The sequence below is a fragment of the Rhinolophus hipposideros genome (genome assembly GCF_964194185.1).
Source record: "Rhinolophus hipposideros genome assembly, chromosome: 11".
Classification (NCBI taxonomy): domain Eukaryota; kingdom Metazoa; phylum Chordata; class Mammalia; order Chiroptera; family Rhinolophidae; genus Rhinolophus; species Rhinolophus hipposideros.
This window is the reverse complement of record NC_138057.1, coordinates 41,380,248-41,404,731: the sequence shown is the minus strand read 5'-3', so window position 1 is coordinate 41,404,731 and position 24,484 is coordinate 41,380,248. Positions and strand designations below refer to the sequence as shown.

At 41.3% G+C, this 24,484-nt stretch overlaps 2 protein-coding genes across 3 annotated transcripts in view; both read right to left on the bottom strand.

Moving 5' to 3' along the window:
- The window catches only part of PCSK5 (proprotein convertase subtilisin/kexin type 5), a 405,671-nt gene that overhangs the window by 6,950 nt on the left and 374,237 nt on the right, over positions 1 to 24,484 (bottom strand). For both annotated transcript variants that reach the window (XM_081067381.1, XM_081067382.1), the window contains 6 exons: positions 20,503 to 20,720; positions 19,331 to 19,567; positions 16,241 to 16,471; positions 12,613 to 12,790; positions 8,721 to 8,938; positions 793 to 893 (listed from right to left, as the gene is read on the bottom strand). In XM_081067381.1, coding sequence (XP_080923507.1) covers positions 793 to 893; positions 8,721 to 8,938; positions 12,613 to 12,790; positions 16,241 to 16,471; positions 19,331 to 19,567; positions 20,503 to 20,720 — 1,183 coding nt within the window. The remainder of the gene's footprint in view (positions 1 to 792; positions 894 to 8,720; positions 8,939 to 12,612; positions 12,791 to 16,240; positions 16,472 to 19,330; positions 19,568 to 20,502; positions 20,721 to 24,484) is intronic.
- On the bottom strand, positions 1,870 to 2,184 carry LOC308505183 (peptidyl-prolyl cis-trans isomerase A-like; the record flags this gene model as incomplete). Its single annotated transcript, XM_081066921.1, has 1 exon — positions 1,870 to 2,184. The coding sequence occupies one exon, from the start codon at positions 2,182 to 2,184 to the stop codon at positions 1,870 to 1,872; it is 315 nt and encodes a 104-aa protein (XP_080923047.1).

Sequence of the window (24,484 nt, the reverse complement as noted above, 5' to 3'; positions counted from 1 at the left end):
TGCATGTTTTTGGTGCCACTAAAGTGCTTTTTCAGTTGTTATTATCTCATCAAATCCTGGATTAGGAGTCAGATCTCCTGGGTTCAATCCCAGCTTTGTTACTTAGGATTCATATGGTCTTTACCAACTATTTAATCTCTCTGAACCTGACTTTCACCAAAGTGCAATGAAGGTTATGGTCAGAATTTAAAGGGAGCTCATAGGTGAATACGCTGGTCATGTTAATTTCACCATGGAGACATTTACTTAATTTCTAAAGTTTGGAAACACAATCAAGAAGTTAGTGGACTCAGAAAACCCATGGTTTCTAGGCAAGCAAATGAAAATATATGTCTCTTAATACACTGGGAAGGGGTGGAGGAAATGAAAGACCAACATCAGCTGTGTAGTTCTGATATTATTTATATGTTTAAGGTTAGACAGCAATGAGGTAACAAAGAAGATAAGACATTTCTAATGTCTGACATAATATTCCTATGCAGACTTGAAACTTCTAAGGTTATGAACGATGAATGCAGAGTTAATTCTGAGGCCTTCATTACTTACCTTCCCCATTATTTATCTCAAATCTTAGTTCCTTTGATGGAAATTAAAACCATAGGATGTTGCGGGGGGGGAGTAGCACTATTAATCCATGATGCAATGGCAGAAGATTTAAAAATATTAAACCTTAACTATAGTGAGTATAGAAATTTTAGGACTTTTTAAATTTTGCCTAGAATGACTTAGAGAAACTAGCTCATTTCCCTCTGTGGAAATGGCAGAAGGCACATGATGCCCAGCTTCCAGTACCTCTCCCACTCTGTATTCCCCCACAAAACAATCCAAGGCACAGCGTCCTCCTTCTAGGTGGTAATTCCACACACAGGATAAGCATTGCAGTACTCCTTTTCCTGAAAAAAAAAAAAGATTCAAAGTTGTGAGACTGACCTTAGATTTCAACCTCTGTCTTGGTTCCAAAACACGTAAAAGCAAGAAATATGTCAAGTAAATTGAAGCAGAAGGGTGAATTGATTGAGGATGTGATAAAAAATAAAAATCTACTACACACCAAATAAAGACCTAGAAATTATCTAATTGTTTCAATCAATGTAAACTTTCAGCCTGGAAATTGAAGATTTGGAGATGATAGATCTTTTATTAAAGCAATTTTCAGAATGAGAAATTACATAGAAAGTTTATAAAATCTTCTTTTGTCATTCTGCTAATGTTTAACTAGTATAGAAGACAAGGATGATACCAGCTGATTTGGTTGGGGCGGGGTTCCCAAAACTTGTTGAGTAAATTATGATTAGGCAGTTTGTAATTAAGAAACAATACTGGCTTGGAACTTAAAATGCTAAGGCTAAAAGAATTTAACAGATCATTTTGTCCAGGGATTCTTACTTGTGGGAATGGTGGTGATAGTTTCCTTTAAAATTCTTTGGAAAATTACAAACTCTCTTCTCAGAAATTTGACATCCTATTTGTTTATTATTCATTCATTCATTCATTCATTCATTCATTCATTCATTGGGGGATACTGACATTTAATTCTTAGGTCAGGGAAGCAAAAAACGAAGTACTCTGGAATTAAACAAACATAGCAAATGATGTCTTAGAAATAACCTGTTTGCTGTTTAAAATTAAACCTACACCAACACCCTAACCCAAACAAGGACAGACAATTGTTTAGCTTTTGTTTCATAACCATAAACTTAACTCTGCAACCCAGCTAGATTTGGAGGGGGGTGAGGAAAATACGGAACCCAACGAACTACAGTGAGAGCACAACGATTATGGGGTGTTCTAAGCAGATGGGGGTGAGGAGTGCTCTCCTGAGGTACAGAAGGAATGCTCTGGGGGTTAAGATAAAACCAGTCGAATTCATCAGAGTTGTCCACAGTCAGCAATGGCGATTTTCTTGCTCGTCTTGCCATTCCTGGACCCACAGCCCTCCATGGCCTCCACCATATTCATGCCATCTTTCACCTTGCTGCAGACCACGTGCTTGCCATCCAACCCCTCAGTCTTGGCAGTGCAGGTGAGAAACTGGGAACCATTTGTGTTGGGTCCAGTATTTGCCACGGACAAGATGCCAGGACCCATATGCTTCAGGGTGAAATTCTTATCACCAAACTTCTGCCCACAGACGGACTTTCCACGTGTGCCATTGTGGCCTGTGAACTCACCATCCTGGCGCATAAATCCCGGAATAAATTCTGTGAAAGCAGGAACCTTTATAACCAAATCCTTTCTCCCCAGTGCTCAGAGCATGAATGTTTTCTGCTGTCTTGGAAACTTTGTCTGCAAACAGCTCAAAAGAGACGCATGGTCCAAGGACTCGTGCTGGACAACAATGTGGAAGAACACGGTGGGGTTCCCTCTGGCTGGGCTCAGAGGGCTCCAGGGGCAGCGTCCTCTGGAAGGCCTGTGTATTATTTTTTAAATAAATCAAAACGAAGGCCCAGACATGTGAAGTCACTCATTCAAGGTTACATAGGTAATGGTTGAGTCGTGATTCAAATTCAGGTTTGTTGACTCACACACAGGCCAGTGCTCTTTCTATCAGATTTATCTGCCTTAACACGTGAACCGCCAAGTAGAGGAGGTCTGAATCTACAGGCTCTGTTTCCTGTGGAGGTAATCCTTTTCTCTCCTAATTCAGAGACCCCAGGAATGACTGACCCAAGCGTTTCCTTCTGTGCAGACATCAAGGGATAAATTGGAGAGAGTTTGGAGACAGGAGACCTGAGCCATAGTTCCTTCACTTAGGAAGTCCCTGGTATTTTTGCTGAGGAGTTCAAAACAGAAGCAGGGAGATGTAAAGGACATGGAATGTGCTTGATATTATGAGTTGGAACTTGTATAGCTCTCCCCATCAGAAGAATATTGTAAATTCAAGAGTGGTTAGTTGAACTTGAATTAGAATTGTGAGTCCTGTCCTTCCCAGTCAGTATAGAGTTAAATCCCCTTTTCATGTCTGACCTATGAGCTCAGTCATTTATAATGTTTCTACGGAAAAATGAATTCTGAGCTATGAACAACATCTTAGAGAATAAACCTTTATTTCTCAACTGCTTCTTAGACTGGAGGCTCTCTGCAGTGATGTAAATTCAAAGCCATTCTATTTTTATTTTACCTCTGGCTTCATACAGAATTTCCCACATGTCTGGAACATAACTGCGGTCTCTGATGAAAGAATCAATCTTCCCCTACTTCCTTCCTCCCTACCCTACATTTTTCTAAAATATAGCTTAGACATCTTACTCCAATTTTAAAATATAAAAGTGTGGGGTTTGTTTTGCTTTTTGTTTTTCTTTATAAAGAGAAATTAAGGGTCAGAAAAATTAAAAGAGGGGGGAAAGGCAGTAAAAAGTTAGGTTACAAAATGTGTGCCTTAAGGTTGGTTACACTGTTTCAGACTAGCAGCAATTTGGCTGAGGCCTAGATCCTGGGCCATCCTTAAAGGTACTACCTGTCATCTTGGGTAACAAATCAGCAACTCCATTTATATCTCCTACATTCGTTTATTGCAAAACCTCCACACTGAGGGCACCCAGAGTCTTTTGCAAAAGACAGTTAGATTCCAGAATGTCCTCTATTGTTTTCAAGTTTAGCACTCTACATTTATCATTGTTTCTAAGGATCTGCAGGAGCCTTGGGATCTATAAAGACAGCTGTGGTGTTTCCTTAGAATTCAGAGCAGCTCACCATCTGTTCTCCCTTGGACTGACTCCCATGGGATGAATTCACCAATACAGAGCAATCCCGGGGGGCTATACATGGCATCATTCACACAGAAAGAGAGGCAGCTCAGGAGAGGTGGGAGGGTTTGGCTACCCAGCCTGGATTTTTATTTCAAAGAGTTTTGTGAGGAGAATAAGTAAAAAGTTAAATGTATGAAGGCAAGGAATGAGCTAAATATGGAAGAATCAGTTACCTATGAAGACACATACATAGTAGGCCTTAGTGTGCTATCCCCTGACCTACCGCGCCCCTGTACCTCAGTGCTTTTAACATTTTTTAACACCCTAATATTACTGGTCAGTCAAATGTGAAGGAAATACAATATAATTGGCAAATTACTTATGTAGGTTGCTGAATTTTTCTTGTATCTTTCATGCATCTATGATGAAATGCATGATGGTTAATGTTTTAAGGAGGAAGGAATTCATACTTTGTTTTTTTTTTTCACCCAGTATGGAGCCCAAGAGAAAACCTTTCCCCAAATTTTGTAATCTATAAATTGCAAAAGCAGAAGACAGCACAAAGATTCACCAACCAGCAAAGGATATGTGTGTATGGTGAAGAAAGGACAACAGAAAAAATGAGTGTCAAAAATCGAAAGCTTCAACTAGGCAGGTTCGAGGTTCAGGTCAAATACAGGAGGGGGAGGCAGAAACACTCAGGATGGCCTCAAGATTTACCCAAGTATGCCCAGTCATCCCTTAGATACAATCTGAGGGAGATTGTCTGGATGAAAACAATTGTTTGAGTTGTTTATTTATTTTTAAAATTTATTTTCAATCACAGTTGACATTCGATATTATTTTATATTAGTTTCAGGGGGTTGGGATTATGTTTTACAGATTTAGCAAATCAAAATATAGCAGTTTATCTGGCAATCCTAGTTAGAATAAAAACCCCACAAATCTGGTAATAGTTGCATCAGAGACACCTTTGGCTTTTCAAAAAACCTAATAGATGGTTAATATTTACCATAATGTGGCCAATGACCATGCCAACTTTCCACCACTCTCCCACCGCACCCCCACGTCCATGTATTCTCCCATTTGTTATCTTATTCTGATTAGAAGTTTTGAGCAGCAGCTATACGTGCCTCCAGAATGAAAAAAAACAGAGAGAGAGAGAGAACACAAATTAATTACTTAATGCAGTTTGTTTGGAAGGGTTTCTTTCAAAGTTTAGAGTCAATTGTAAATGGGTGAAGAGTGGGAACCACTGGAAATAGTGGGGAGGGGCAAATGGGAGGCATCAGATGGGTCTCGAAGGTCCTTCTGCTCCAATCTGCCCAGCTCTGCCCTCGATCAATCTGCATAGTAGGATTCAGGCTAAGATTTCATCTGAAGAAGAGGCCTACTGCTAAAAGCCATCTGAACCGATTGTTCTAAATTAGATGTGTTGTCCAACATAGCAGCCACTAGCCACGTGTGCTATGGAGTATTTGAAATGTGGCTAGTCCAACTTAGTTGTGTTGTAAATGTAAAATAAACAGCAGAGGGCAAAGACAGCACAAAACAAAAGAATGTAAAAAAAAAAATCTCAATTTTTATGTTGATTCCATGTTCAAACGACAATATTTTGGATATAGTAGTTAAACAAAATATATTAAAATTAATTTTTCCTGTATTTTAAAAAATGTGATTACTAAAAATTTAAAAGTATGTTGTATAGCTTGCATGACATTTATATTGGATACTGCTGAAACACCATTCTGTGAGATACGTGAAAGAAATTCTAGGACTGCTATGAGTAGCACATGACCATTTTCACATTAGTTTAGATTGTCCACTCGTGTAAAGCACATTTCAGCTAGGAGTAATGTAATGTTTGTATTACTGAGAATCACTCTAAAACAATAAAAAATATTGTCATTGAGCCCTCTCGCCAAGTCCTGTTTTTCCTTTTTCTTGGTATTAAAACTTAGTTCTTTCGGTTACAGTTGCAACCAGCTCAGGAAATTGGGGGCTGTGAGTCTGGCCCTCTGTTTCAGAGAAACGCACCGATCCCCGCCCAAAGCAGGAAGGGGCGGCTCCGGGGCAGGAGATCAACACCAACCTCGCCCTGCTGCTGCAGGTGCCTCAGCCCCGCTCAGCTGCCGGCAGGTAGCCTGATGGGCGGCAGTGCCTCCCGGCCAGTAGCAGCTTCCACTCTTCCAGTTTTAGTTTTTCGTGTAGCTTTTTCTGCTCCTCTGATTGTAGCTTCTCTTTTCCTGATTCCGACAGAGTGCACGGCTCCTCTGTTTTTATTCCCTCTTGTGAAGCTCCCTTCTTTTCCTTTCTCTCTCCAGTTCTAGCTTTTTGGGGGTTGTTTTTCTTTTTTCTTTTATTGGGGAAGGGGAACAGGACTTTATTGGGGAGCAGTGTGTACTTCCAGGACTTTTTTTCCAAGTGAAGTTGTCCTTTCGATCTTAGTTGTGGAGGGTGCTGTTCAGCTTCAGGTTGTTGTCCTTTCAGTCTTAGTTGTGGAGGGCACAGCTCAGCTCCACGTCCAGTTGCCGTTGCTAATGGCAGGGGGCGCAGCCCACCATCCCTTGCAGGAGTCTAGGAATCGAACTGGCAACCTTGTGGTTGAGAGGATGTGCTCCATCCCTTGCGGGACTCGAGGAATTGAACTGGCTTGTGGTTGAGAGCCCACTGGCCCATGTGGGAATCGAACAGGCAGCCTTTAGAGTTAAGAGCATGGAGCTCTAACTGCCTGAGCCACCAGGCTGGCCCTCTAGTTTTTTTTTTTTTTTTTTTTCTGTTTCCTTTGCTGTTTGCTTCTCCTCTGCCTTGTTCTCTTGGCGCTTTTGTTTTCTCTGCTGTTGCAGCTGCCATTTCTTGAGGCTTCACTTAGGGGTTTGGTCGAATCAAAAGAAACCTGAATGTTGCAGGCCACAGCCTCGCCGTCGTCTGTGAGCTTTGTCCCGCACAGGTGCTCTTGGCTGGCATGAAGCCCATGTACTCTAGGTGCCGGACCTACACCTCAAAGACCAAGTGCTCCTGGAAACTGAAGGTGAGGAAGTTCCTTCCTGTTATTTCCCGGTAGGGGAGCAGCACCTCCCGGTAGGGGTCCATGTCTCCCTTTCCCCAAACCTTGACCAGAACCTCCGTGCCTGGGCTTCTCCAAGCCTGACTCCTTTGGGGAGAACCATTTTTCAGGGTAGCCCCTCCAGGTGAATCGTATCTGCCTATTTCCTGGCAGCATTTCGTTCATATCCTTTTCATTGTGGAAGAAGGAGCCCCAGTCTTGTCAGGTGGGGAAATTGATTGTGAACTTGGTGACGTGCTCCGTGAGGATGGTCTTGTCGTGGAGGCAGGCCAGGAAAAGCTTAAGCAGACTCTTGTTCTCCACCTCGCCCTCGAGACGGATGAAGGCCTCGGTGCTCTTGGAAATCTGGAGTGTGGAGAACTGGTGGTTGTGCTCTATGCCCTTCAGCCTTTCCATCACGTCCCAGAGGGATGAACGTCTCTGGCTGCTTCAGCTGCGGGAGGGCCACACTGATGGTCATCTTTGTGATGGGCTTGAGATGGAAGCCAAACAGATGGCAGAGCTCCACTGCCCGAGACGGGTCATGGAGGTATGCAGGCGCTGCCCTAGCTGGGGCTTTGGGCCTTCATCCCTGGCCGCCGCCGCCCTGGCTGGCGCTCACTGTTATACCCTCGCGACCTCAGCAGGTGTGACTTCCCCTACTGGCGCCCCCACCATCTGCCAAGGTGCTTTTGATCAGAGGAGCCCCTGATGTGACCCAACACCCCCACCCACTCTTGTGACAGTGCTGAGAGCTAGACCTACAAAGATAAGACATTAATTTGTGCCTTTGAGGACCTCAGTCTACCTCAGGGAGGGACAAAGAATAAGTAAACAATTACAAAATTTTCCCTCTGGGCTGCAGGGACCTTAACTCTCCTGTTCACAGTTGTGTCAACACTGTCTGGCCCATAGTGCTGGGTAAATATTTATTGAATAAATAAATAGATGAATGAATGCAGAGTACTAAAGAAACACAGAATGGAGGGGTTAGGGAAGGCTTTCTAGGGGAAATTCTGATTATAAAATTTATATAGTAAAAGGGCTAGGAGGAGCCAACATAATTTTGAAAAGAGTGACAGGAATGTATCCTACCAGCTATCAATACCAACCTAATAAGTTTTAGCAAAATATTGTAGGAGGTATTTTTTTCCTAAATGCTGAGAAGAATTCACCATGATCATATTTCTGTGTCAAGCTATGGGAGAAAATGAGCAGATTTGGATTTTAGAAAGATCACTCTGGCTAAATTGTACAGGATGACCTGGGTTGGGGGTAAGACCAGAGTTGGGGTGACATGTTGGTTACTTCAGAAAGTCAGCTAAGAGATGCTGAGAATGAGGCTAGTGAGAATGGAGAAAGAGATCTGAGTAGAGAAATGTTTAGGAGAGAGACTGCTTAGGAGACAGAATCAACAGACCTTGAGATTTACCTTTGCTAGAGGGTAGGTAGGTTGTGCAGGAGGCAAGGGGAGGATGACTTCAAGATATCACACCTGGGCAATTGGTTAGACAGTGGGTCTGTTAACAGAAGGAGTGAATCTCAGAGGAAACCCAGATTGTGTTTACTCTGGGACAGGTAAGTAGGTATCTGGAAACTAAAAATGGAACTTGGGAGAATCTGAGGCAGACGTCTTTAGTAGTTGTTGAAGTAATGAAAGATTTTGCTAGGGAGATTCCAAGCTCAACAGGTAGAGAAGGAAGACAGAATAGGTGGAAAACACTTCCTGGATGGGCAGAGCTTGTATCTGGGCCTTGAAGGATAGGAGAATCTGAAGAGGCAGAAGTGTGGTGCAGGAGCAGCCCAGGTTACAGGCAGATGTGGACGTTGAGAGAGAGCAAAGGGTGCTGATGCTGGAGAGGACTGGTTATGAGGTTGACAAGCTAGGAACCTCCAAAGGTGGTGAACAGAAGAGAGGGGCCAAGTTGGATGAAAAACTTTTCATTTTTCCATTTGCACATGCAAAAGGGTAGCTACACCCTCACCTTTACATTCTTTGCAAATTGGGTGGCATCTCTCACAGGTCTGCGTGCTTTGGTCTGCATAGTGATGCTCTGGGCAGGTGCGATGACACTCTCCCTTGGAGTGGAGCAGAAAGAAAAATGTATCGCAAGACAGGCAGTCGCTGGGCTGCGGGCCCCGGCATGCCTTGCAGCTCTTGTTACACCTCTCACACCGTCCCGTGGAGTTTTCTGCATAATACCTGAAACCGAGAAGGGGAGCAAAGACTGAATTCTAAGCTTTGCTCCTAAGGGGAGTGTGGTGGAAGAATCATGGTTACTCAGACAGTATTCATTTACAAGCTGGGTTACTTTAGACTCTTTACTCCTTAGCTTCATTACTAATTATATTAACAAATCTAATGATTCTCAGTTTTCTTACCCGTAAATTGGGCATTACAATCCCTCCCCTGCTATTTGTGAGGATTAAATTAGATAATACATATGAGAGGACCTAGTACTTATCACACGCAGTAGTGCCACATTGACTGGTCACTACCTTTGCTTTCTGTATACCCACCTGCTTTTCCACTTGAAAATTCAAGCTTTAAGTTGTATTGAATGGGATCAGGGAATGGAAGACATGTTAAATATACCTCTGAATTCTTCTAATTTCTCAATTTAAAAAAACATCTTGAAATAGAAGGTGACATAAGTGATATTCATGTCTTCATAATAATAAATGTAACCTCTATTAAAAAGATTTCTGGGGGCTAACTATTACTTCATTAAGTTTCTATAATACTATATACCTCATAGTACACTAGGGACTTCATCAATTTAATATTTCACCTTGTTGAACCTAAAAATGACACACTAGAGTGCGGCAGTTAGGAACTTTCCCTTTGGAACAAGACTGCATGGGGTCAAAGTCCAGCCATCCCACTTATGAGCTGTGCAACCTTTGGCAAATCACATAACATCTCTGTATCTCAGGTCTGTAATATGGGGGTTACTGTAAGTACCTAAAATTAAACAAGTTATTACTGAGAAATTTATTAAAACAGTGCCTGACATTATTAAGTAATTAATGTATGTTAGTGATAATTATGAATTTTATGATTAATCCTCATGGCAAACCTTATGATTTACATATTATGATTTCTATTTTACACGTGTAAAAATTGAAGCTCAGGGAATTTAGACAACTTGCTTACAGGCAAACAGCTAGTAAAGTGGGCAATGTGATTTGAATTTATCTGTTAAATACCACTGTAACAGCAGTGCATTATTTGAAGGAAAATTAAACATTTTCAAGTAAGATAGAAGAGAGAAAAGGAATCATTGTCCAAGATGAACTTTTAGAGGTCATATGACCCATGTTGGCATCTCTGGACATCTCATACTGAAGCTATCCTAGAAACCAAAGGCTCGCCCTTGGTTTCTCTGGTACAAAACTATTAGCTTCATTAGGTTTTGTTTTGTTTCGTTTTGTTTTAATTTATTTCAGTTCTACTAACTTGTTGAAAACTAACACCATGGCTAGGTAAAGTTGAGCCTGCTTCTATGTAGCCATTTGTCACTGGTCTGAATGAGTACACTTGTACCTCAGTGGCCCAGTTAGTGGCAAATCAAGCCTGGTTTCACCTTCTGCAGTCAGGTGGAGAACAATTAATGCTACGAGTCAATCAGTGAGATTCGGAGGTATTTGAGTGACAAGGTGATGAAAAGAGAACAAAAGAAAGCACCAACAATGAATTGAATTATTGATAAAAATCACATAAGATTCAAAAGAGAAAGCAACAGGGAAAAGTGAAAACCCACACAAAACAGAGGGAACACATAGGATTGAAGTCAGAAGATCAGATTTTTAGTTTTGACTCCACCATGTATTAGTAACTGTGACTTTGGGCAAGTCATTCAACCTTTCTGAGCCTTGCTTTCCTCATCTGTGAAATGGAGAGAATATCAATATCATAGGATTATTGTAGAATCAAATCATAATGTAAATATACATAGTGAGTGGAAATACTATGTAAACTCTAAAGCAGCATACAAACATTCTTTGCTAATGTTACGAAGATGAAGAGAATCAGTAGAAACTGTGGGAAAGAAAGCTTATCAATGCCAAGTAGGTTTTAAAAATAATCAAAGGGTAGTGCTAAAGGAAAGAATGGAGAGTTTAGTAGATCAGTTTAAAAGAAGAATATAGTGCCACTGCTTACTTTGATGACTCTTGCATGAAAATCTCTTGAGCCTTACAGCCTTGAAGAGGATCTTGTGTAAAAGTACAAATAGTAACAGACCTCTAAGATCCTGCTCTGAGGTTAAACACCAAAATAACTGCGTGTGTTGGGACAGGGTGCAGAGAATTACATACCTGCCTTTCCAAGGGAAAGAGATTTGACATCTGAAGTTTCTGCAATTGATTTTACAAGAGGAACCATTTCAGTTTAATATCTCCACTTATACTTCATTCATACCCTATTCATTCCCCATTAAAAAGATTTATGGCAACCCATGCCTCTCTTCTGAATGGGCAACTTCGCACACCATGGAACAATTGTCTTCTTAATTCCATGGTCGCAATCTATTTAGATCACAGGATTTTACCCCTATTGTGTGCTTTAAAATATTTAATGACTTGATTTGTGGAAGATGGATATTCTTTATATGGGATCCACATTTCTTCAGGCACTTATTAGAATGAAGGGGAAGGGCTCAGGCAGGCCGCCCCGTAACCTCTTGTCTGGCAGGGTCCTATCTTCATCTATATGGCTGGTGTGTTTTGGGCACTGCTAATGTGTGTGCTTCTTTTCTGGGTGTTGTAGTAACCTGTGTGAAAAATAAGAGGTGTTTTTCTTCTAGGAGCTTGTAATTTTCTTGGGAAGAGATATATAAGAAGAATAAGTTCTTGAAGGTCAAAGTCTGTCTTACTCTTTTTATACACACAAGGTGTTCTTCATTAAGCATGTGTTGAATGAATGGGTGAATGAATGAGGCAAATCAAAACATAAGGCAGTGCATAGTACTAAAATGAGTCATCTAGCAGTGATTGCTTAGAACTGAAGAGATGTGCCAATTTGGGCGAAAGCAGTTGGGGAAAGTCTAAGGTTACAACCTTTCAATTTGGATCTGGAAACTCTCAATGCTCTAGTTTACTCACTGGGAAGGAAGAGTTAGCAACAGACCTGTAATCAATCTTTCTCTTTACTGGGATGCCTGTGGGTAAAAAAGGGATGACCCAGTCAAATCCTCTTCCAAGTATGCTTGTAAGAAGACCTGGTCAATACACTAGTAGTTTCTCCTAGCAAAAAAATAATAGAGAGTTCTTAACTGTAAAATGCTTTTGAAGGATACATCTGTGTGTCTAGGTTTCTTATAATAATGAATCCTGTAACTTATGGGTTTATGGGGGCATGGCAGGTTGAAGAATTAGTGGAGAATTAAATAGAGATATTTAATTGAAATTGTTCCTTTTGTGAAATCTATGCTCCACATGCATCACTTAGACCTCTCATATTAAATCTGATCAAAATAAATCCTAATGAAGATGAGAAAGTGCTTACATTCATGGTCTTGGACTTCTCTAAAGGTAGAATGCTTCACCTCTGTCTTGTGATTGCTTATATCCTTTGAATTATTAGTGAAGTTTGGCCTGTGAGTCTGATTTGACAATCTAACCCTTTGTGTACTTTTACTGGGCCACTCGCCTTTCCTGTTTCCCTTTCCATTAGTATGAACTGGATGAAATCCTTTAGAGACTGTTAGACCTGGGTTCGACTCTCATCTTTATCCCTTGCTAGCAGTGAGAATTCAATCTGGTTATGTACATGTTCTCAGACTTAGCTTCCTCATCTGCAAAATAGGTTTGCTAATAGTGAGATCTGGAGTGGTTATGGGATTAAATTAGGGAAAAGTCTGTTGAGCAGCTTACCCTTCCCTGCATTGGGGCAGGCACTCCTTTCCCAGCTGGAACCAGCCTGGTCGGCAGGAGAGACACTGCATGCTGTGTCTTCCTTCGCATGTTCTACAAGAGCTGTGGCAGGGGGCACACCGGTGGCTGTCCTCATCAGCATAATAGCCCTCGGGGCAGTCCTGCACGCAGGTTGTGTCTGCCAAGGGAAGAAAAGAGTCTGTCTTGGTATCAAGTATGACACATGTCTCCCAAACCTCCTCTCTTTGCTCCCCACTGTGCACCATGGAGAGAGGGGAGGATGCAGGAGGAATGAGACAATGTCCCTGTGGGCTGATGGATATCGTGGGGAGCTAACATGAGTGTTCAAGAAACAGAATCAATCATAAGGCCATTAGGAGTTGAAAGAAAAGAGAGGTCAGAGTGGACTGGCTGTGTTGGGCCGGACAGAAACCACAGTCTGTCAAATGTTCAAATGAGCTAGAGGATGTGTGGGTCTCCCAGGAGAGGGAGTACATTGAAAACAGGGCCTGGAGTAGCAAGAGTCAGGATTCCATCGAAGAAAGCAGAAAGTGTGATAACACGTTCCCACAATTTTAATTCTCTATTTCTAGCCTTGAATATATGCCCTCTAATAATGTATAAGATTTTACCCTCAGGTCTGCTGTGCTGTCGACAGTGTGGCTCTTGAAATTTAAATGAATTCAAATAAAATAAAATTAAAACTTCAGTTCCTCAGTTGTATGAGCACAGACAGAGACCATTTCCATCATGACGAAAGTTCTATGGACATTGAGACTGTTTTGCCCATGTATTTAACAATTAGATTAAAACCTCAAATCCTGAGCTCTATACAGTAAGATAGGTTGGAGCTGGGGTGTTCAGCCCCACACCACCCCAGTCTGTCCTCCACCAACCCCAGTGGAGCTGCTGATTCTTGCCTTTTCTTCTTCCCGAACAACATTTAAGAGTAGAAATTGAGGGTGGTTTAATTAGAAAGTAAAAAACCTGAGATTTGCTGGCTTTGCAGGTCAGCACGCAGTTCTTAGAGGCAACTTCTTCCCCAGATTCTGCTTAATCTCACTGAATGGAAGTCAGGCTCTCCTGAATTTTTAGTGTGAGCCACTGGCAAATTCTAGGCCAGAAGCCAGTTTGTCTCCGTAACTCCAGTGAGCATTCAGCACAGGCACTGGTGAAAAAGCTGAGTCATATTAGAGCTTTTGGAGGCAAATTCTGTGCTGGGAGATTCTCTGAGCTACTCCAGAGCAGGGGCCATGCCCTTCATCTCTGATTTTCCAGCACAAAGCACAGGGGCACGTCCCCAGTAAATGTTTGTTTGGTGACTATTTTGTTAAAGATGCATATTCAGTGGTTCATTGTCCAGCTGATGTATCTGGTTAACTAGAGGGAAGCCTTAATCCCCTAAAGATGAAATACCGCTGTATTAGTTTCTTATTGCTGTTGTAACATAGTACTATAAACTTATGGTTTAAAACAATACAACTGTGCCATCTTATGGTTCTGGACGTCAGATGTCTACAATGGGTACATAGGGCTATGTTCCTTTTAGAGGCCTCAGGGAGAATCTATTTCTTTGCCTTTTCCAGGTTCTGGAGGCCGCCTGCATTCCTTGGCTTGTGGCTTCCCCCTCCATCTTTATAGCCACAGCATAGTATCTTCTCTCTCTCTGGTCCTCTGTTTTGACATCAAGTAGCCTTGAACTACTAACTTTGGTCATCCTGCCTCCTTCTTGTAAAGATCCTTGTGATAATCCAGGATAATCCTCCCTAATCAAGACCATTAATCACATCTGCAAAATCACTTTTGCCATGTAAGGTAGTGTATTCCCAGGGTCTGGGGATTAGGATGTGGACATTTTTGAGGGAGTGTTATTCAGTTTAGCACACCCTCCTGAGGAATTATCTAGTTTATAACTAGCCTGACTCTCATGGGGGTAGTGGTGAGGGACAGGGTGGGAGGATATGAGAGGATGAAGCCTGAGCACATCCTGGGTCCAGCCTTTGGGAGACTGTGTACAGAGTTGCACAGTGTATACTGTGTTACACACCAGTGCTGAAGTCTCAGTTGTAGTCTAATTTGTATCCCCAGTTTAAGGGAAGAACACCTTGTAGTGATAAGTTGTCTTTCTGTCTATGTGAAGGCACCCAAGGTGATCACTGGGGATAAGTAGAAAAGAAGGTCCAGGTGGTTGGGATGATATGGGAGGTCTGGAATGTTCTCATGAAACAGTAACTGCTGGGAGGAAGGGACCCTGAGATTTGTGTAATAAGAGATAAGATGGGTAGATAGAGAAAGCTAGTATCTGTGAGTATTTCCTATTGGGAGGTGATCAGGAATGGTATGAGGATAGCTATCCCTGTGTCTTAGCAGGGGAATGGTGCCATTGCTGATGACACCTCAAAAAGAAGAGGGAAAATTGAGACATATTTCTACTCTGAGTGTCTCGCTTCTCAGGTCTACTCTACTGGGTTGGGGAGATGAATGCTAATACTTTCTAGATCTTTAACATATTTGTCTCTTTCTTCTCTCTTTCCTATCCTCCTCCCCTGCTCCTTCTTTCAGTTGAGTCAAGTTTTGTTTTATTTTCTTTCTCCGATCCCTGTAGTAAGCCTAATCGTGGTATCCCTGGAAACCTGAGGGCATTGCCTCACGCTAGCAATAAACTTCACAGGTGTCTTGTTGGAGATGGCCAGTGCCAGACTGTGCCATACTTTGTTCAAGAAGATTTATTAATCAACGGATGATAAATCAAGGGGAAACTCTGACGAGGAGCTGAATATCCACATGTTCATAAAGTATCTCTCCACAGACTGCTGTTTAATCAATGGTACCTACCCAGTGGAGAAATTGAACAGCACCCTAAATTGAACAGCACCCTAAACAGATGACCAAAATTAACATCACCATCATGTGTCTCCAGAAGGACACAACATCACCTATGCAGTATTACTGCTGAGAATGCATAATCTCCATCTAATTATGGGGGAACATCACACAAACCCCAGGGGAGGGTTAGGGATTATTTCTTCTAAAATGTCAATATTATAAAAGACAAAGAAAGTCTGTGGAAATGTTTCAGATTAAGGGAGGCAAAAGAAACAGGGCATCTAAATGCCATAATTGTAGACTGGAAACCCAGTTCTAAAGGGGGATTGACACAATTATGATACAGATGGTATGTTAAAGTATTGTATCAATGTGCAATTCACTAGAGTTGACAACTGTACTGTGGTTATGTAAGAAAGCATTTCTGTTTTTAGGAAATAAATACATACTGAAGCGTTTGTTGGAAAGAGGCCATGATGTATGTAACATATCCTTAAGTGGTTCACAAAAAATATATTGTGCATTATGTATGCATATACATTGAGAGAGACCGAGAACAAGCAAATGATAAGGCGAATGGGGTGAAAGATTAACAGTGGGTGAAGTGGGTAAAGGGCATATGTGCAATGTTCCTTCTACTATTCTCACTTTTGCATTTTTTTCTGTAGGCTTGGAAATTTTCCAAACACAAAGTAAAACATTAAAAACAAAGACACCAATATCTACTGGGCACCAGACATTGTGAAAGGTAGTTTCCCAGATGGAGGGAAAGACAAACCCGCCTCAGGGGACAGTGACTCACTGAGAAGGAGGCTGTGCCTCAGGCAGGTGAGACATTGGTCCTCGGAGGGTCCTGAGCAGCGGAAGCACTTAGCGTGACAGGGCTTGCATCCCAGAGCCCCCTCATCCCAGTACTCGGAGGGGGCGCATTCTTTGTGAGGCACACACTTCCCGTGGTTGTTCATTCTCAGGCCTTCCTGACAGGTGTTGCAGGTCCCAGATGATGAGCAGGTCTGGCAGGACTTGTGGCAATCTATGGGTGGGTGGGAGCAGCAGAAAAAGAGTGAGAGAGGGCTAGGGTGCCCAGTTCCCCTGGAAGGAGTATTCACACTCCTTCTTTTCTTCTCGAGATTTCTAGGGCTCTGTGCCAAGGGTGTGGAGCTAGGAGTTGGGTAGAGCTCTTGGGCTCTGGGTAGAGTATTCTTGTTGCAAATCGAGAAAAATTATCTGTAATAATTAGACAGCCCATTCCTGCAACAGCCACCTCAGAAACTTTAATAAGACTTACTGTAATTACCCAAACTGCAACAAAATGATAATAAGCAATTCTGCAGCATCACGGGCCCACACTGGTTTGTGGTCCTTTCACCACAATAACTCCTCTATTTTGTGGTCCTCCAGTGACTTCCCAGAACACCTTGAACTTACCATAACATTGATATATATTACAATTACCTATTGACAAAAAAGGCCTCTTTTATATTCATTTACGAATACACAATGCCTATGAGAGGGCCTGGCATATAATAGGCACTCAGAAAATATTTGTTAGACAAATAAAATAAAAGCAGTTAACCTAGGCATTTTAGCAGTGCCATTAACCTCTGCCTAGAATTTTCTTTTCCCAGACCTATGTGTGGTTTGCTTCCTGCATTTATCAGTGATATGTTCCAGGCCTCCCGCTCTCTAATTTCATCTCCATTTTGCCCAATTTCCTGTCCCCCTTATTTTCCTGTTGACTTATCTTTAGAGTCCGGCTTCCCCAAAAGAATGTAAACTCTAAGAGGGCAGAATGCTGTCTGTATTGTCCCCTGCTGTTCCTGAGGCCTGGAAGAGCACATGGTACATAGTAGGCCCCCAGTAAGCACTCACTGTTTGGCTCAACACATAATATTATTCTGTTGATGGTCATCACCTCATTTTATCTAGATCAGGAAATTGAGGCTCAGTCACTTCACTGGAAAAGGGAGGGTCAGGAGTGAAACACAGGACCTTAATTAACATTAGCTCTTGCTGTTTCTGCTCCAGTGCTTTGGGAAAGGTATGGGATTCTTAGAGGTCTATGCTATGTCGTAGGGGATAATTCAGGGTGGTCAGAATGGATCCTAAGTCCTTGTGTTTCTTAGAGGAGAGCCTGTTTGGGGATTGCATGGTTCTGGATGCTTTTCTACATCCACCCAAATCTTAATGTTTAGCTCAGGTCCTTTGTTTCTTCTTTCTGGAAAATAAGGTGGTCACCCTTTTTTTTTTCCTAGTGCCAGCTTGCCTCAGCCTCCCTCTGGCCTGGTGGAAGGAAGGTGCAATAACATTGCAGGGAGAGACCTGAAAACAGTTTCCAACAGTTGAGTTGGTGTGAATGAGCCCAGGCACCTGCATTTTTCCAAAGGCCCTTAGTTTATTCTAATGGGCAAACATCAGATGAGAACCAGGGTCCTTTCTCAATGGAAAAATAAATCTGGTAAATTAAGTAAATGTACTCTGAGACCTGTAAAGTTCTCTATATGCAAATTACTTTTATTTTTGAACACCAGAGAAAGGTCAGAAGTTGAACCCCATTTCCTGCCCTAGTACAGGTAAGATGGCACTGCAGACCATTGGCTGAGTCTCTAAACTTCTTGTGGGAACAGGTTCCCAGGTCCCACGTATCCCATGCTGACTCCTGTCTCTTCTGCTTCGCAGGCACAGTGGCCCATCTTCAAGTCCATGTTCTTTGGGACATTGACACTAAAGAGTGCTTTACATAAAACACACACATGGTATATCTGGATCATAAGGCTATAGCAGAAAGCCTTCAGGAGTAAGATACATCTTCATGGCCTGCCAAAAAACATTTCTCTGAATCCGTTCTGGGACATACGTGGCCCAAGGTTTCTCCTGCCATGTGAGTTCACCCTCAGACTCGCACTATGCTCAGGGGGCCTGCTTCTCAATCTTTTGTTTACTTGGAGGCAACACTGGGGGCTAAATTACCACATGACTACAGTTAACAATGCTGTATTGTATGCTGGGAAGTTGCTAAGAGAGTAGATCTTAAATGTTCTTATCAAAAAAAAAAAGTAACTATGTGAGGTGATGGATGTGTTAACTGACCTTATTGTAGTCATAATTTCTCAATATATATGTATATCAAGTCATCATGCTGTATACCTTAAACTTATACAAATGAAGTATAATATGTCAATTATGTCTCAAAAAAGAAAAAAAGGAGGGGAGAAGGAGATAAGTCCCTTTTCCCAGAATGCTTCTCTCACTTGCTTGAGCATTCCTCTAGTAATGGGCAATTTGTTTAGTTTTTCTGTTTCCTGATAATTAGTAAGAAGAAAAGAAGCCACCCAGTGGAAACATAAAGACACATAAATAATGGCAGATCCTTTCTCAAATGTGTAGAGGTTGATGTGCTGAGTGGGAGATGGAATAGGGGACCCGCGGCAGGAGGAGCTGAGGGTGATGAGGAGGGAAGGAGGGGAGCTTTAGGAGGCAAATGATGAAGGGAGACATGAGGCACTGAGAAAATCCTCTATGGCTCGGCATTCGTTATGCTGCTATAAACCTTTATGAGTTAAAGTTTTAAGAAAAGTCTTCCATTTTGGGTGACTTTTGAAGGCCCATTATCTGTGTTGTAAATGTTCATGTGAGAATCCTTTTTGAGCAGCGACTGTTGTGAAAAGTGTCAACATGATTCATTGCTGATATAAGTTACATGATCAAAGCTAACGAACGATTCATTTAAAGAAAAACAATAAATTAGAGCAAATTGAAAATATGAGGGAAAGGGGTGGAACAGCAGCTCTGAAGCTGGAACTGTGCAAACGCTACTTTGTCTCGGCAGAAACCCATAATCCCATTAGGCTCCCTGGGATGCGTCACTCGGCCGTGTACCCTGAGTCTTTACCTTTGCAATCTTTAGTCTCTTTTTCATAGTAAGTCCCTGCTGGACACTCATTCAAACAATGTCCATCATAGAGAACCAAGGATGAGTCAGCACAGAGGTCACAGTCGTCCGCCGAGGGGCCACTGCACTCCAGACAGTCTTCATGGCAGGGAACGCACTGGCGCTCGTCCACGTAGAAGTGGTGGGGACAGGACTGATGGCAAATATCCTCATATAGGAAGGACCCAGGCATACAGTCTGTGGGGGAGGGGGACACAGCAGGTTACCCCCAGGAGATAGGAGAAAGGCATTCATTTCTTCCACAGTGGCTAGCGCGTCCCCCACCACTTCGGCTCACTTGACCCGAGTGTATACTTGCCCCGTCCCCACCCCACCAGGACACATTCCCCATGTCACACAAGGCCTGCCTTGGCTTTGGAGACCACATATGAAGGCCCCATTAGATGGTGCTGGGTTTATATGCTAAAAGGCTTAGAAGTGCAAAACATTATAGTGCTGTGGCAGACAAGTGATAGCTGAGATGCTGGAGGTATTGTTCTGAAAACCCGAACAGCATTACCAGATTTTTCAAGCTGTATTGAGCACCTCAGGCTCTATTTAATACTGAAAGCAGTTTAGGAATGCTTAGATTAATTTTTCATTTGCTGATAGGATAGACCAATGAAACATACATGGTTAATCAGTATGAAGAATGCATTGCATGTTTATGTTCATTCTCTTCTTTTGGAGGGAATTCTGGAAAACACTTTAGGTTACCCCAAAAGAATCCTTTGGATAGCACAGCGTCAGTTAAACGAGTCTGTCTTATTCTGCAGAGGAAATAAGCCTTTCTTGGGAGATAATTCCAGAGAAAAAACTCCTAGTCAGAGTGCTGTTCTTAGAGTTGCTGGTAACTTGGGACAGTGCTTGGCACACCCTAAATGCACAGTACGTACATGTGGAAGAAATCACATACAATGGCCTTTTGGCTATCTTAACTTACAGAATCCCTAATGGAAAGGCTTTATCTCACCCTCACTTTCCTCAGTGATGTGCACAGAGGTATATAAGTTTCAGTAAAGGTAAGGACACTGTTTCCCCTAGTCCTGCTTGGATATCCCGCCCTCCAATAGTTGGCCCCCAGCCGGGTGGCTTGGCAGAGCCACACTCTCTCCTGAGATGCTCCAAGATACCTTTGCATGTTTTCTCATGGATGCACTCCTGACACATCTCTGGGCAATGCTTGCACACCCCCTCCACGGCCACGTGCCTCTCAGAGCAGGTTTCCTGGCACACTCCCTGGTGCAGGACAAGGCCTCCTTCACAAGAGTGGCAGTTGGTGGCATTTCCTTTACATGTTCTGCAAGGGGAGCTACAGCGTCCACATGTGCCATCTTCTGCATAGAAGCCCCTGTAGGGAGAACAGAGAGGCTGGAAAAGCCTTCCAAGTAGGGAAATTATTCACACCTGGTGGCAAAGAAGTTAGGACTGAAAATGGAAGGAGGGCTGCTATTGTGGACCAACATGAATCCATCAGATTTCCTGAGGAGGTGTGGTCAAACCTCAAGTGTGGAAAAATAAAATGAAAGGGTAGATAGCATCCTTGTGAATTTGGTTTGTTTGAAAACAACTTTTGTTAATTTATATTTAATTTAGTCATCTTCTGATTTCCTTGTTTTGTCCCCTAATTTTCACTTCTTTTTTTTTTTGTTAGAGACTTATGTTAGAGTAGAAAATGTTTTTTATTCCATTTAATATGTGTTTAATGAAAATATTTCAATTTAACAAATTCAAAACATTATTTTTAAAAGGCTCAAAAGGTTTAATTCCCTGTAAAATTGGAACCACTTTGCTTTTGGATATTCTCAACCAACCTCTGATGGCTTTTTCAAATATCCACATAGAACATTTGCACACAGCATCAAACATATTTGGGGCACCGCTATTGGAGGATTTGTTTGTGTGGTTCACTTCTTCCAGGTGGAGTTCTATGTCTGTATATATAAGAAAGGCTCTGTGTGACATATTGCTTCTGGTATGGCAGTTTCTGTCAAATAAAAACATTATGGTGTGTCCTCATCCTCCTTATTCACTGGATCTGGCATCGTGCAACTTCTGGCTGTTCCCCAAAGTCAAAATGACCATGAAAGGTAATTTTTTAAAATCAGTTCAGGACATTGAGGCAGCCACTACAGCACAACAAAAGACTCACGAAGGAGGACTTTCAGAACTGCTTCAGAAAATGGCAAGAATGATGGGATAAGTGTGTTTGAAGTGAGGGTGGAATATTTATGGGGGATTAATGGCAATGTATCTTACTGTAATAAATTTTTAAAAATTTAAATATTCACTGTAATTTTTTATCACACCTTGTAGATCTGCCCAGTAATTTGTCCTCCTGTCTTCTCCTTGCATTAAGAAAACTTATTTGTGAATACTTTATTTCACTGTTATTTTTATTTAAGAAGACAGATGTTTCTTTTTGGGAGAAACAGCCACCTATATTAAGTTGTTAAATTCAAAGTACTTTATATTGAAGTTTTTTGGCTCAGATAAATACGTAATGTGAAGGCTGTGTCTGGAGGGTTCTGGAGCTTTGCCTATAATTTAGAACCCATAGTGACAGTGCTTAAAGGAAGACCATTTTTCTTCTACCAGAGCTTCAAATCTCTTCATACTTGGTGACTATGAACGCAACTTATGTTTTACATTGTCTTTTGAACAATCACTACAACGATGTATCTTACTACCGAAACGTTTTTTCATGAAAAAAAAAAAAAAAAAAAAAAAAAATATATATATATATATATATATATATATATATATATATACTATATTTGAACAAATAGTGGCCACTAATGCTGACTTACATATAATTCGGAATACCTGGATGCTGTTTTAGTGCAGGTTATGTCGCTGTTATAAATCTTGTTGCTGTTTTAGGATGGATCACACCCAAAAGGGCAATTTCTCAGAAATATCAACAACTTGAAAATATGCTGTATAAAAGAAGCCAGTCAAAAAGATCATATTTTTTAGCATTCTATTTATGTGAAATATTCAAGAATAGGCACATCTCTAGGGACAGAAAGCAAATTAGTCGTTGCTTAGGGTTGGGGGAAATTGGGAATAACTGCTCAAAAGGTACAGAGTTTTGGTTTTTGGGGGTGATGGAAGTATTTTAAAATCAATTGTGATGATCACACAACTGTATGAATATACTAAAAAACATTGAATTGTACACTTTATATGGCTGAATTGTGTGGTGTGTGAATTATATGTCAATAAGGCTATTATTTAAAAAAAAAGAAAAAAGAAAACCCAGTTGGATGAGAAAGTGGCATTGTGCAATGACAATACACATGTACTTCAGTGCTAGAGAGATTTGGAAATCTTGACTGCACCGTGTATTAGTTGTGTGATATTGGGCATGCTACCCTTGTCCTCATCTGTAAAGTGGGGAAAATAATGGTATCTGCATAAGAGGATTCATGTAAGGAATAATGGGTTGTACATTTGAAGCGCTTAGCATAGTGCCTAGATATCACAGACACTCAACCAGCAGCTGTTTCTAAATGGTTTCTTTTCCCTTGGAGTTCCTTAGCTCTTTGTGTATTTAGGCTCTAAGAAGTACAATGGTGATTTTTTTTTTAGATAAATAAGCCATTTGTGCCTAGAAAATAGAAATTGGTTGTTTATATTAATTAAATATTGGCAAGAATTGCCAGATTTGCCATTGTACTTCATTATGTATAAATTATCCTCCTTAGATTGTATCTTTTTAAAAAAATAATTAATTAGTTTTAGTTTCAGGTGTACAACACAATGTAATAGACATTTATCATTTATATCTCTCACACAGTGATAACCCCCCCCAATCTACTGCCCCTCCGACATTGAATGCAACCATTACATTTCCACTGTCTCTATTCCTAATACTGTACTCCACTCTTGTAACTATATATATATATATATATATATATATATATATATATATATATATATATAAAATTATAGCTGACATTCATTATTGTTCAGCTTCAGCTTCAGGTGCACAGTGCAGTGGTCAGGCATCTACATCTTCCCTGAGGTGGTCTCCCTAATGAGACAAGTGTCCATCGGATACCCTATAAAATCTTTACAACATTATTGATTATATTCCCCCAATTGACTTTCGTATTCCCGTGACAATCTTGGGGTTACCGATTGTGCTTTCTAATCCCCTCACCTTACCCCTTGTCTCCATCCCCCTCCTGGAGAACATTATGCTAAGTGAAATAAGTCAGACAGAGAAAGACAAATACCATGTGATCTCACTTCTATGTGGAATCTAAAGAAAAGAATAAATGAATGAACTAATCGGAAACAGTCTCAGAGACACAGAGGAAAACCTGAGGGTTACAATGGTGATTGACTGTGCTGTTGGCCTTTTGAAGGCTCAGACCCCCTTCAGTTGATCTCAGTGTGGCTTCCAATATCAATTCTTACGCCCAGTAGATGCTGACTATGTGTCTGTAGAACTGAGTTGAATACGTGAAGAGAAGTCTGAGGACATTTTCTTTCCTTTTAAAAAGAGATAAACTAGGAGAAACGTGCCCTTTCCTCTCTCCAGTTGTTACAGCGTGGGGTGGTGATGTGTGGAGATGGGGCAGATAATGTGGGTCAGGGAGGAAAGCTAAGGAAGATACAAGAGCAAAATGGAAAGATTGTGCATTTTTAAGGATGTGAAAGAAGCCAATACTGGATTTCTAAATGCTTTGTTAGGTATGATAATAAACCCTGTATTGTCTCAGTTATTCTACTTGGCATTTTTGTTGCTTGTCACTGGAAAGTTGCCTGATATACTTTCCCACTTGATATCCCCACTACCCTTTCAGTAAATCCTGGAGGTGGGAATAGTGATAGGAAGAATGAAGGAATTATAAACCAGGGGACTAAGGAAGCCATGAAGAATCCATAAATAATTAACTGGGTATTTATTTATCATCTGTGATTCATATCTCATCTACTTTCAACAGTTAGAAGAGGTTGATGTGTTCCATGCCTATCACAGTCTTACTTCTGTGATGGAAAAAAGACAAACTTTATAATAAATATCAGGTAGAAAAAGAACATGTTTTCACAAAAGTAAAAAATATATCCATATAATCATCACAAGAGAGAAGTGTGCTTCTG